A 13458-nucleotide genomic window follows, 5' to 3' on the forward strand; every position below is an offset into this window, starting at 1 on the left:
TTAATAGTACTTACGACAAGCGAATTTCTCGTCTTGTACTGAAAAGTAAATGAAAATGTTAAATAAGTAATCTCTACCCATTCATTCATAAATACTACGAAAACATGGTTTGAAATAATGGGAAGTTGAAAATGGTTGATTCGTATTTCTAAAATATTCCTTCATTCATGTTCTACATGTTGATGCTACCATATTTAAAGTCTGTCGTGTCGACAAAGAGCAAATTGCTTAAATATTTTTATTGACATACTAAGAGATTTAATTGCTGATTTTCGACTTGTGGAGGTACTAACTCTCCACACCTCTCTACCATTTATTCATACGCAATGTATAGATGAGTCAATAATTACGCACTTTCGCTATCAATGAAAGTGCAAGGATCCAAAGTCATATTTCCGATTCCATACAAAACGTCTACCATGTAAAAGAACCACTGACCAGCGTATTTCTTAATTTATATTCTTTTAAATTCGTTTCCTTACCTTGCTCGTTCTAGATCTTACTTTTTGAAGTTTCTTCTTACGAGAATTTAAACTAAAATCATAATTCTTTCCGTAATAAACACACACAAAAAAGACATTGTAAGTTCCAAATGTGGATATTTCTTTAAAACTTACCGGAAATAGGTAACCAGGCTTTTTCTTGTACCCGAAACTCGGTTCCTGAAAATTGTCCGGCTGGGTTTTTAGAAAAATGGAGAAACGTGTTTTGTTCTTGGAGGTTCAGAAAACTGCATCAACTTGGAAAATCGTAATATTTCCGTTATCAGTATTGTAAAAGTTTAATTGTGCAAATAATAATTTCTTGCCAAGGGCATTATTTGAGGGACGACAAGGAATAATTGCTTAAGTTTGATTCATATCTATATTCAACTATTTATCTATCTGTGTTTCGCCCAAGCAAAATCTGAAACGGCGCTCTTGTTTCTTAGTATCCGTAATATGCCGTAAATCTTGTAGAGTAACAGCGTAATGTTCTTTTTTAAAAAAACTGTCGTATAAAAACCCAAACCAGAAACAAATTCTGCCAAAAGAGCTGACGGAAATACATCATGCTTGACTCATCTATTATCAGAAAAGACATCCTACAACTTCAACAATTTTTTCATTCCTCTTTCTTTTTTATAAATATAGTTAAAAATTTAGAGTAATATTACAATTTTGAACATAACTTTCTAGTATTTACAAAATATCGAAAAAATATACTGAGGTAATACGTGAAATTAGTGCAGAAATAAGAACAATCATATATATATATATATATATATATATATATATATATATATATATATATATATAATTTGATGTATTGATAAACAGTGGAAAGATAGTAAGAAGAAAAATCTTTTAATGATTTTGATATTTCGATTTAAAGTTAACTCACCACATGTAAAAGTGTCCTTTTGTGATTCTTCATTTGATTGTTGTTCCTCCACGTCTTCTTTCCACTCTTCACCTTTATTCCAACCATGGCAGGAAAGAGAAAAAAAAGAGTTTCATGTCTATTCAAATAAAACAAGATTATGAAAATCTACAGCAACCTTGCTATGCTGCATGCAAGAAGAGATTGGGCATTATTTGCAGTTAAACATTTCCTCTTAAAACGTTAAAGAACCATGGATTAAAAATATTGACAAAAAGATGCGAATTACTTTTCAGTTTCATTATTTCTTTGCAGAGTTACAGCCGATCAATATATATATATATATATATATATATATATATATATATATATATATATATATATATATATATTATATATATATATATATATATATATATATATATATATATATCAATAATTTCGTTTCATTTTTTAAACTATCAGCTCTAAATCGCAAGTTGGAAGTGAAAACAAACCACAGGATGATTGCTCTATTACCCCATACAATCATTTCTTTCATTATTCCCCTTGCGGTTGAGAATTATACGCTGAGAGTTTGAAACCCTCTGGGCAGATGTAAAACGATAACAAAAAATTTCCTTAAAATGTAATAAAACCAACAGGAATTAAATGAGTTACGATTAGTTGTACAACAGGGAAAAGTTCAATTTAATGATCTGTTTGTAATCATTAAGTTACAATGGAGTAATTTCGTACTTAGGTTGATATATTCCAGTGTGCTCTGCAAAATTCGTCACTATTGACAATAAAATACATATATGTGTAAAATGATGTTCCTTATAAATGTACTGAAGAAATAGCAAAGCAAGTCCATAATGTCATATTAAGGGAGGCAAATACGTAATTTTTTGATGACGAAGTTGACCCCTGTGATCACGTACCAATACCAGGATAAAATTACTCAAATGATGAGATAAGATCATCATGAAAAATAATCAAAATTTACTGTACATACTATTACAGATTACAAAATTACAAAGTATGCATACATTTCTTATCAACTTATCAGAATAAGTTCCTTAGTTTGTACACATTGATGTGTACAATGTTTGAGAAATAAAAAAAATATAAAATACAAATCAGCATCTTTCGAAAAGAGTTTTACAATACACAACATAAACAACGAACACGAGATATGTTGGTCCTTTGGTCTCTTGCCACATTTTTAATAGATCTGTGTCAGGATATGAAACAAAGCTAATTAAATTCCTCTGTACGTACTGTATTCATGTAACTACGAACATCCTTGTGGACGTATGTATTTTCCGCAAGATTTTTATTAAATGATTCTGTTGTACAGCCGGTATTTCCAATTTACCATGGTTCAATACTTTGACCAAGAACAATCTTTTTACTTTTCTCTTCTATGTTGTAGAAGTAGGTCTATATGATTAGAGATTCTTCAACATCTCTACAACATTACTCGTACATAGTCGACTGTATCAACTTAAATCTATCTTTCGAGTGACGAAGATGTGACGTTACCCACAAAGACTATGTTAAACTCGTTTGAGGGTATTTTACCTGAGAGAGTTATTCTATTATTTAGTTGGTAAATTGTTAATATTTTTATCAAAGCATAGAGTAATAGTTAAATTTAAAACAATAATTCAATGTCCATTGACGATGTATGACCAAAGTCATGTGTATTTAAAATCTCAGTGTTATTCTTTCACTAAAACATGGAATTATTTGATATGTTGATAATTCCTACGGTTTACTCATAATGAATACATTGGGTTATCCTAAGAAATTGTCGTAATACGTTACCTGACCTTTCTTATACAGAGAAGGGGAGAGTCTGTGGGCTCCCAAGTCAGAATGTTTGTCCAACAATATTAGTTCGTGACTATGTGATTTATATATATATATATAAGATGAGGCTTATTCTCAGAGCCATTCTGTGGATAGAACTTATTAAAGCATCTAAAATTATTCAACAATTACGAGAAGTGTTTGGTAAATTTTCAGAATCGAATAGTAAGTTTTATCGTTAGTTTATCAATTTAACGTTTGAAGAACATTCTTAGAAGAGAATCTTCCTGGTGGACGCCCAAACCCAGCTATAAACGAAGTTTGCAGGAAAACAGTCGAATTTGTGACGTTAGTGCTTACGTAGGCATCAATTTCCGGCGAGTTCATGAGATTCTGCATTTCATTTCGGAGACAGCAAGGTACGGTATTATTTCGCCGTATTTCGCGACTATTTGGACCGTAAAAGAAATTGCACAAATCTTAGATTTGCTATCAACTTCCAGAGCTCTTAGCTTGTTACGGGTATTATTCTGGCTATAGATTATAAGAAGAACTCCACTTAAAAATACCTTATTTCTCCTATTGGTAAGGTACTGAATAAGGTATTCTTGGATTATGATAGGTAATCATGACATATTACCTATCAGAAGAAACGAAACAATTAACACAAAATATTATTCTAAGGTTTTGTCCAGCTCAGTGCAAGCGCTAATCAGATACCAGCCTGGGAAGTTCCAAAACAAACAATAGCTGCAATACGAGACTATATACTACTGTTGTGAAAGTTGTTTCCACGTCCATCCTATTCGCTTGTTTTTGTTCCTGGGGACTATAATCTCTTCCCAGAACTGAAAGAATCTCTGCTGGTGTGCGATTTCTAAATGCAAATTATATAGTGTTGCGTTAAGTGCATAAGGGAATCAAGGTTACTCTTTGCCATTTTAGACATATTTCTTTATGATTTGTATCTGAATCTCTTTTCAGAGGTTAAAAGATTCATGTCTAAGTATTGTAAATAGCTCGTATAACGTAAGGAACAATAATCTTTCCATTTATTTAAGCGTAGTATACAACATTTTCCTTATATCTTTCTTTCATATCTCTTATATCTTATATATTTCTCTTTCTTTTATATCTTTCTTTAATTGGACTTGATTTTCGTGTGTCCTAAATGTGCTTAGACCAATGAAAAGAGATATCCTGAATAGATTTCGTTTTGGGCAGAAGTACTACAGCTAAATGGAAGTTTTCTTGAAAAACTCCAATATATCATTAACAAAAAATATTGAAATTGAAAACTTAAAGCACAATTTTCAGAACTTATGAAACATTTCTTGTAGTATTATACAATCAGTATATTGCATTTTAATCGTCTGACCTGGTGTATGTGTAGATGTAGCAGATGGTGCTGGAATTTCTGTTAGGGTAGTAGCTTCCGTTGTTGTATCTGCAGCCATCAAAGTGGTACTTCCTTCAAATGAAAGAAAAAATATATTTGCATTGTAACCAACAATTCGTATCTTAATTATATTATGCGAATTTGAATGCAAATCTTAATAATAAACGGAAAATGTCTCAGTCTGAACGTCATGCTAATCACAAAACTAAAACAGACACGTTAATAAATGTCACTACCTGCGCTATCGTTTCTGACCTCTCGCTAATGTATGTTGTTATTTGGGTTAAACAGGTCTTGAACTTCACAGGCAATTTGCCAATTTAAAACTATTTGTTTCCATTCAAAATAACATATATCTCTATACTAGCTCAGTAGCTACTAAGATTTGCTGTATTCAAAAATATTCTCTTACTGTTGCTCGCAAGACAGAATTATACATTTTTAAAAGTTGAATTAGAACTGAGAAAAAAAGGGTTATGGCGGACGGCATCAAAACAGAAAAAACGTAAGTGAAGACGAAGAGATTAGCTGAAGACTGTGAACTATGAAAGCCTCTCAATTGCTGCTAAAAACCTGCCAATAACAACAGAATGATGATGATGATGATACAGTTCAGCAAATATAACATAGTGCAATGAGTTCAGTTGCGTTTACCACGGAATATGGAACAAAGGGTTTAGTTGTGTTCACTACAGAATGTTTAACAAAAGATTTAGTTGTGCTTATGGGATATTTCAAATGTTCACTTTAACAAAATAATTCTTCTGATTTTTACTGCACAAGACACAAATGTTTACACACATTTATTGTCATTTGTGTAACAGTTATGACTTAATAAAGTAGTAAAGGTCTATATGGTTCACCATGTAGAACTGACTATTATAACATCCTAATTTTATTACTGATTTGTCTTACTTCACTGTTACCTGGTTGATCTGTGCTGTACGTTGTATATAAATCATCAACTACAGTTGCAGCTGACATATCTTCTGTATTCCCTATGAGACAGGTTCTCTGTGGACTCCTTGTGCTCACGCTGAAGGATGAAGAGCCTTCTCTCAACGCCATCGCTGCACAAGTTATAATTGACTGAAAAGGTAATGTCTTGGAAGGCTCTTTAATTCTCTGCTTCTGCCTGTCTAATGAAAACTCCATTGTATTAATCTCCAGGTTATCTGTAACAATCAAACGGTGTTGATACAATATTTGCAGTACGCTCAAATTCACTTTAATATTAATCTTTCTGTAGAGTAGTCTATGTTAATTAAAACTGAATTATGGATAATCCATGAAAACTGAGGAGAAAGTAACCTTAATATTATATCATCTCAATTATACATCTTCTTAATAATATAAGGAAAGAACTAATTGTGAGGAATCACTAAATGCAAAAGTTGTGGGTTATTATTAGTATTTGTCAATCTAGTTACTTGTAATATATTTTCAAAATGTTTTCTTCACGTTGATTTGTACAAAAATTCTATACATCTACCTCCAATTATCTCTCGCATTATTAGTAACTTTATTCGCATTATTACATTTACAGAAATTTTACATGAAGCTTCAATATTAGCTATCTTTTTCTTTTTTTAAATTTTTTTTACTCACCCAACTAGCACCTCGTTAGGTAAATCGTAACGGTAGAAGTCCCGATTTTATCGCTATAAAGTGAGCCATAAATATACATTTTTGCCGATGAGACTTCCCTCACGAGACTTCTCGACTTCCTCATTTTTGCCTTCAAAGGCTATTAGCCATAAACGTGTGCTGGACAAATTTATCTCTGAACTACTGTATCGTATTTTAAGAGTATTCATGTGAGAACATAACTAATTATGACATTATATTCTCAATATCTTCGTGAGATAGAAGATACTAAATCGACTTTATAGTGCAGTCAAATTACCAAGAAGTAAGGAGCAAATTAGTAACAAGTTGAAAATTGGTGCAAATGTTGGGAATGATGTTCTAAACAACATACTAAAAGTCCTCTGAAATCCCACGTGATTTTCGCCTCCATATTGGAAAATGGCCGCTGGGAATGTCAAATGAACAATACCCAGATAAAAATAGCAATATCTTCGCTATGCCTTAACACAAGGAGATAAGCTTAGTGTCATTTTATAGAACATACATAAATATTTTTAAAGAGAAACAATTTTTCGTAAAACGCATACTTTTAAAAATATTTAGCTCTAAATTCTAAAATTTTGAAAACTACCGTCAAACTAATTTAAAATTTTATTGAACTTAGGAAGTAATTATTAAGAGGTTAAAATTTGGTATAGATGTTGATAAAGATTATTTAAATAACATACTAAAATCCCACAACTTTTTCGTTCACCATATTTGAAAATTCCCAAATGTCCGAAGTAATTGAATACAAAATCTTGACGGGGCTAAATATTTGAGAACCTGTAAATGCAGTCGATCCGAAGTCAAATGTGATCAATGTTGATGCGAAGGGATAAACATTATGACGTGTTTAAGGTTGTCGTCCGCCATTTTGGAATCAACTTGTTTATTTAAATTGTAACATGGTCGTGTGACATATTAAACAACATCCTCGTTCGAAAAGAAACCCAATGGTAAGTTTATTTTTCCAAAATATGCAGCAGTTTTGAAGTTCTGAATAGATTTAGGATTTGTTATGTGTGAAATATGCTATGCGAAGTTTCGAATTGAAGGATAAAGTAAAAAAGAAAGAAAGAAAGAAAGAAGAAAGAAAGAAAGAAACAACTTTGTTACATATCCCATTACGTATTCTTTAATAACCAGGATAAGAGAGAGATAACACACATGGGACAAATACGATCACATGACATGTTCAACATTCCCATCATTCTGTTCTATAAACATTCTTAACCGTGCGACCCAGTCTTTCTACACTCTGCGAAGCATGGTTGTTGATATTTGTTCACAGGCCGTAGTGATTCTCCTTTTCAGGTAGCCAATGTCATTAATTTACACTGGTAGACAATAGCTTTAAAGTGTTACAAAATATAGAAATCCAACGGAGTTAAGTCGGGGAACCCAACTGGCCACTCAACTGGTCCGTGCCGACCTACCAAGCAACTGGAAAAATGTTCATGGAGCCATCGATTTCATTACGACCATAATGTGACAGTGCCCCATCTTGTTGCCAATATTGATGAAATCAGCCTTCCTCATTAAAGAAAAGTGGCATAACAGTGTTTTCAAGCATATCTCCATATTGTGCAGCATCCAAGGTCCCATCAATGAAAATAGGTCCTATAAGTTTATCACCCCATATTCCACATCACACTATTACTCTACCTGCACCTTGCATTCTTGATGCATCTACCCAATTAAGATTTGTATTAGCCCAGTACCGAACATTTTGTTTTGTATAGTACCGAGAAATCCCACGGTAAAGCTTTCTTTCAAAATATGCAACGGTTTTGATGTTGTGAATGGATTTACGATAGATAATGTTATCATTTAGACTTAAATTTTATGTGTGGAACATGGTATAAACGGGAACCGACTGCCTCACGACTTCAAAACTGTTGCATGTTTTGGAAAAATAACCTTACCGTTGGGTTTCTCTTCGAACGAGGATGTTGTTTAATATGTCACATGACCATGTCGCAATTTAAAATAAGTTGATTCTAAGATGGCGGACTACAACCTTAAACACGTCATAATGTTTCCCCCCTCGCATCAACATTGATCGCATTTGACTTCGGATCGACTGCATTTACAGTTTCTCAAATATTTAGAAACCTACCCCTGAAATACCATGTGACCTTCGCCGCCATATTGGAAAATTGCCGCTGGAAGTGTCAAATGAACAATACCCAGATTTCGCTCAGATTTTGTATTTCACTTAACAAAAGATCGTCTTTCAATTACTTCGGACATTTGGAAATTTTCCAATATGGCAAATGAAGAAGTTGTGGGATTTTAGTATGTTATTTAAATAATCTTTATCAACATCTATACCAAATTTTAACCTCTTAATAATTACTTCCTAAGTTCAATAAAATTTTAAATTAGTTTGACGGTAGTTTTCAAAATTTTAGAATTTAGAGCTAAATATTTTTAAAAGTATGCGTTTTATGAAAAATTGTTTCTCTTTAAAAAAATATTGTGTTAGGTACGTTCTATAAAATGACACTAAGCTTATCTCCTTGTGTTAAAGCATAGCGAAGATATTGCTATTTTTATCTGGGTATTGTTCATTTGACACTTCCTGCGGCAATTTTCCAATATGGCGGCGAAGGTCACGTGGGATTTCAGGCGTAGGTTGTTTAAAACATCATTCCCAACATCTGTACCAATTTTCAGCTTGTTACTAGTTTGTTCCTTTTTTCATAACAATTGCTTGAGCTTCATATTTCAATTTCACTAAACAGTTAAAATATTAAACCACGCATGAACATTGTTTTGCACATTAATGTGCACCTGTTGACTTTGCTGCATGAAATATGAGTTTCCTCTAAGTTTCTATCATGATAATGTGAATAAAGTTAAAGTAATATGTAGTTAATATGTACCGGAAAGTTTCTAAATACACTACTGACCATAAAATTCCACTAATAAGAAGGGTACAGCCATTGGACTGACATTTGTAAAATACATAGAGCAGGCATATCAAATAAAACAAACAGTGATCTATTTTATCGTGTCAAAACTAATAATGAAATATAAAATCCTCGTATTATCGTTTCTTCTCTTAAGAAAACATATATTTAACTGATACGAGTATTTTGGAATAAATAACACATCTGATAATTTTTAAATGAGATCACTATATATTGAAAATATAGGTTCTTTAGAAAGGATTTCCTGTATCTGTTGGGAGTTAGGTGAATATTGAGTTAGAGCCATCCTCAGGAAATTCTGAATCTGTCCATTTCATGTTGAAACGTTTTTCATTGTTTGTCACTTTTAGGATGAAAATGCAGATACATACAAATAAGTTGAACAGAAACACAATTAACAAAATTATTTCATCATCTTACATTGCATTCAAATCCCAGTTGATTGGATATTCTCTTCCTGATATTGCAATTTTAGTTATATATTTATAACCTTTAGTTGCATATATTAACTGCATATTTATTTGATTTTGAGCATTTTCCCCTACCCACTAACTTCTAAAATTATTAGTCATCAACGCAGCTCTTGAGAAAAACTCCATCTTTAAGGGCTTATATCTCGTTTTCAAGAGATACTGTGGTTAATGAGTAATTTTTTTTATTGATAGCAGCTGCAACTTCTCTAATGTTTAAATCTGATTTAAATGGAAATCCCATGTTCTCTTCAACTCCTGTTACTTTTTGGAATTAACATTTTATTTTAAAACTTATCTGATATCTCTATACGCCTAAGAGGTTAACCAAACATAATCTTGCGGACACTTTGGACATGTCTAATGTAGATCTAGAAGGATATGATTAACAACGCAACTCCTACTTGTCATATGTGTAACCAGTAACCGAATGAAGGATTGATAACAGTTGATATGTATTGGAAGTGTGTTTACTCGATTGTAGTGTGATCAGACGTGTGAAATATGCCTTGTTCACTAACGCAGCAGCCAAACCAACAGTTTCCGTCGGAAGATTCATGGGTACTGATTATCCTTATTATCGTTCTGTGAAATTGTTGACCTTAGTTAACGGAATACTGCCACATTAATGCGTAAATGATGTTGGAAAAGGAGGAGTAACATAATGACAAGGATCCCAACGACCTCGTCACACTGTCAATTGAGAGAACAAATATTCTGTACATCATTGCACAGACACATCACGAGACTTGGGCAAAAATACGAGGCGCACAGCAACCAGTGTCTGTCTGCAGGTGCGGTTAGAGGTTTCTCGAGTGTCGGGGAACTCCTTTTACTGTTGACTGAACATCAAAATCGTCTCCGTCTGAAATGGTGCCCAGAACGCTGCAACTGCCAGACTGAATTGCATGATATCTTCTTTCCAAGGAATTCCATTTTTGTCTGTACATTGAGAAAAATCCGTTATTCGGACAGCGGTATATTGTACAAATATACGGAATGCAACATAGGCACTGCCCTTAGATGTTACATCATGCCGTTGCAGAATGTCTGATATCTAACAGTCTTCCTTATATTACATATATATATATATATATATATATATATATATATATATATATATATATATATGTTACCTTCGTCAGGTATATGTTATATACGTCCATTTGTATGTGAGATCCTGACCGCCTATATTGTTTCATACGGAATACTAAGATGTACGCACTTATACAGAAAGTATTATAAAACATGCGTTTTCAGTTATACTAGAACTTTCACCAGGTTATAAGTAATTTTTGTGGAGTGGACGCTCTGTATACTTTGGAAAAACAGAAATCATTATTCAATGTATATTTTATTTTTGCGATGCAAATAATTTCTTTTCTTCGGTGGGAATTGCTAATAATTCAATTTCTTTCCCACGAATCAAGAACAAAAGAGTCTTTCATCGTTCACTCATACATATATGTGAAACGTTTTCTCACTGTGAGAGAATTTTAGTGAGTACGGTAACAAAAACCACATTCGTTATCTGAACTATAAGATAATCATATTTCTACCACTGGGATCTTCAGTGTTTCTTCCTTACTCATTAATATGCAAAGACTACATTATATAGTTATTAGGAACTAAATTAAATGTTTTCTTCAATTATTTATGGAAATACTGTTAGCAGGCTAGAGCAGACCAGGTGTTTGAACGACTCACCGCGCCAATCATATCGCTTAGTCCGTTTTTAGCTCCACGTTCTCACGACAAAGTTATCGTGTTTTTCTGCATTGTGGCCAGTGAACTGTGAATTAACGAAAATTCTTTTAACATTTAATTTGCATATTCATATAGGTGGCTTAACCTGATTACATTTTAAAATGAACTGCCAACATTGACCAGTCGGTTAACCCAGCTCACACCTACAACACCTCAACTCTAGGAGGTTTTTTCTCCGCTTGTCAACGTAGCAAACGTTCATTTAATTCGCTATAGACTTAAGTAAAGGGGCATACGTCTAGAAGACACCCAAGGACTTGTACAGTGGCTAGCTCCCATTTAGTGAAGTCCTGGGTCCTCTGACCCTGTGCGTGTAGCTAGTTAACGGGCCTACCAACGTTTTAATTATGTAGAGCGACTGCCTGCCTTCATTCTGCTGGATACTACTATCAACTTTTTACGGATTTTTCTCGCAGCAGCTGGGAACTTGCGTCGTGGGATTACGTTAGTATTACCCCACAGTACTAATTCCCCATGTACACTAGTTAGTGGTGTGAGAAAAGCGTTCATGGTGAATCCCCAAATATAATCTTTCATTCATCTATATACGTGATACAAAGGGCTATTATGTCGCGAAATGTGAAGCGTCATTTTGTTTGTGAAAATGGTCGTGTCTATACCTATATTAGTGTTTAGTGTTGTGATCGTTTTTCCTCTACATTTTTTACATAGTGCATTTAATAAATAAGCATAGTATTATTTTATTTAACGTGTTACGTGTGTGAATGATATTTTGTGTGTCGTGGCCTAAGCGATCATCTGGATGTCCGTGAGGATTTCGAGACGAGACATCCGAACCTCTCGGTGCTTGATGCTCATCTCATTGTTGAGACCTAAGGCCGATCCGGGAAAAGTTCTGTAATCCCTTTTTGGAAATGTTCTTTGATGTCTTAACCAGGTAAGTTTAGGTCTCCTGAAAGTACTCGTTGGTGGGACAGCGGGTGGCAGATGCGGAAAGCGGTTACAATACGTTTGCTGTACGTTATGTCCAAAAACTACAGGATTTTCAAATGTAACATACGATTTTACACATGCCACATACATTTTTTCTCTTGTAGTGCCTTGATTATTACAGCTGTGCCTTGTATATACATATAGATCTATTGTGGCAGAATCAATTGATCATTGCATCACTGAAGTATTGGAGCCTTTTATAACTTTACTTCTACAGTTGCAGAATGGAAAACTTACAACAGAACAATGAGCTACATCATTTGCATGCAACAACCGATAATTCCCGGATGGACGCAACTTCTCTATTTACGTTCATCTGATCTTTTAATTATTTGGTCGGACACCAGAAACCCTCCACAGTTGAAGAATCTCTAACGCATCTTCCTCCCTAAGCCTCGACATGTAACAGTAGTTATTGGCGCCTATATTGGGTTCACATGATACTGACCTTCGCATGTTCTCCTAGGCTGACTGAGATGCATTCCCATTTACAAAAAACGATAAGATGTAAAATTTTGCCCTGTATCATATCTGTTTACCAAATTAGGCGTCAGTAGCTCCTTTTTCTTTTATTATTGTTGCAGTTTTAATTTCTAACAGTGCACATCTTCATCTTATACATATGTATTATTATTTATGGTACATCAACAAGAATATAATCACTTGTAGTTTTATTGCGATAATAGTATCATTGTTTTATACATTAGTTAAATACAATTAATGCATAATTTTGAAGCGTAGCATATTTCAAGAAATATTTTAAGAGTTATTATAGACTAAGATGATTATATTATTCGTACTGTAACTTTAATTGATGAAATATAACTTACCGATGGTAATGCTTTGAGTAAGTAAATGGAAAACAACATAAATTAAATATTTAATATTCATAGCGCTCCTATTTGGCGTTGCTTTCTAATTGAATTTCCTTAAGAAGTCACAGAAGAAACAGAAGAGGCTTTGAAATGTATTGTTAAGAATCGTCTTGACAGAAAATCTACATTTGTTTCCATATGAACGTTTACATTCCATTAGTGTCCATGACAGCAATTAAGGTACAAATAGTGTTAATGTAGTCAGTTCTGTTTGTTTTCGAAGGTAAAAAACATTTCTCACTTTCTGCTCCGGATATTCATCATAA

At 33.4% G+C, this 13458-nt stretch overlaps 1 protein-coding gene across 1 annotated transcript; it reads right to left on the minus strand.

Annotated features, from left to right (window-relative positions):
* Window positions 1-5733, minus strand: LOC145666280 (uncharacterized). Its single transcript, XM_081733343.1, has 4 exons — window positions 5485-5733; window positions 4538-4630; window positions 1384-1455; window positions 1-38 (listed from the first exon to the last, which is right to left on the minus strand). The coding sequence occupies exons 1-4, from the start codon at window positions 5711-5713 to the stop codon at window positions 1-3; spliced, it is 432 nt and encodes a 143-aa protein (XP_081589469.1). The 5' UTR covers window positions 5714-5733.
* Between the last annotated feature and the right edge of the window lie 7725 nt (window positions 5734-13458).

Source organism: Thermobia domestica, chromosome 12, assembly GCF_964235325.1.
Source record: "Thermobia domestica chromosome 12, izTheDome1.hap1.1, whole genome shotgun sequence".
Lineage (NCBI taxonomy): Eukaryota > Metazoa > Arthropoda > Insecta > Zygentoma > Lepismatidae > Thermobia > Thermobia domestica.

Bases quoted from the DNA above. Each gene is read 5' to 3' on its own strand.
- LOC145666280 (XM_081733343.1), bottom strand. From the start codon at position 5,713: ATGGAGTTTTCATTAGACAGGCAGAAGCAGAGAATTAAAGAGCCTTCC. The intron at 1,456-4,537 runs GTCAGACGATTA...GTTGGAATAAAG, and splicing joins TACATCTACACATACACCAG to GTGAAGAGTGGAAAGAAGAC. The intron at 39-1,383 runs GTGAGTTAACTT...TTTACTTTTCAG, and splicing joins AAAGGACACTTTTACATGTG to TACAAGACGAGAAATTCGCT.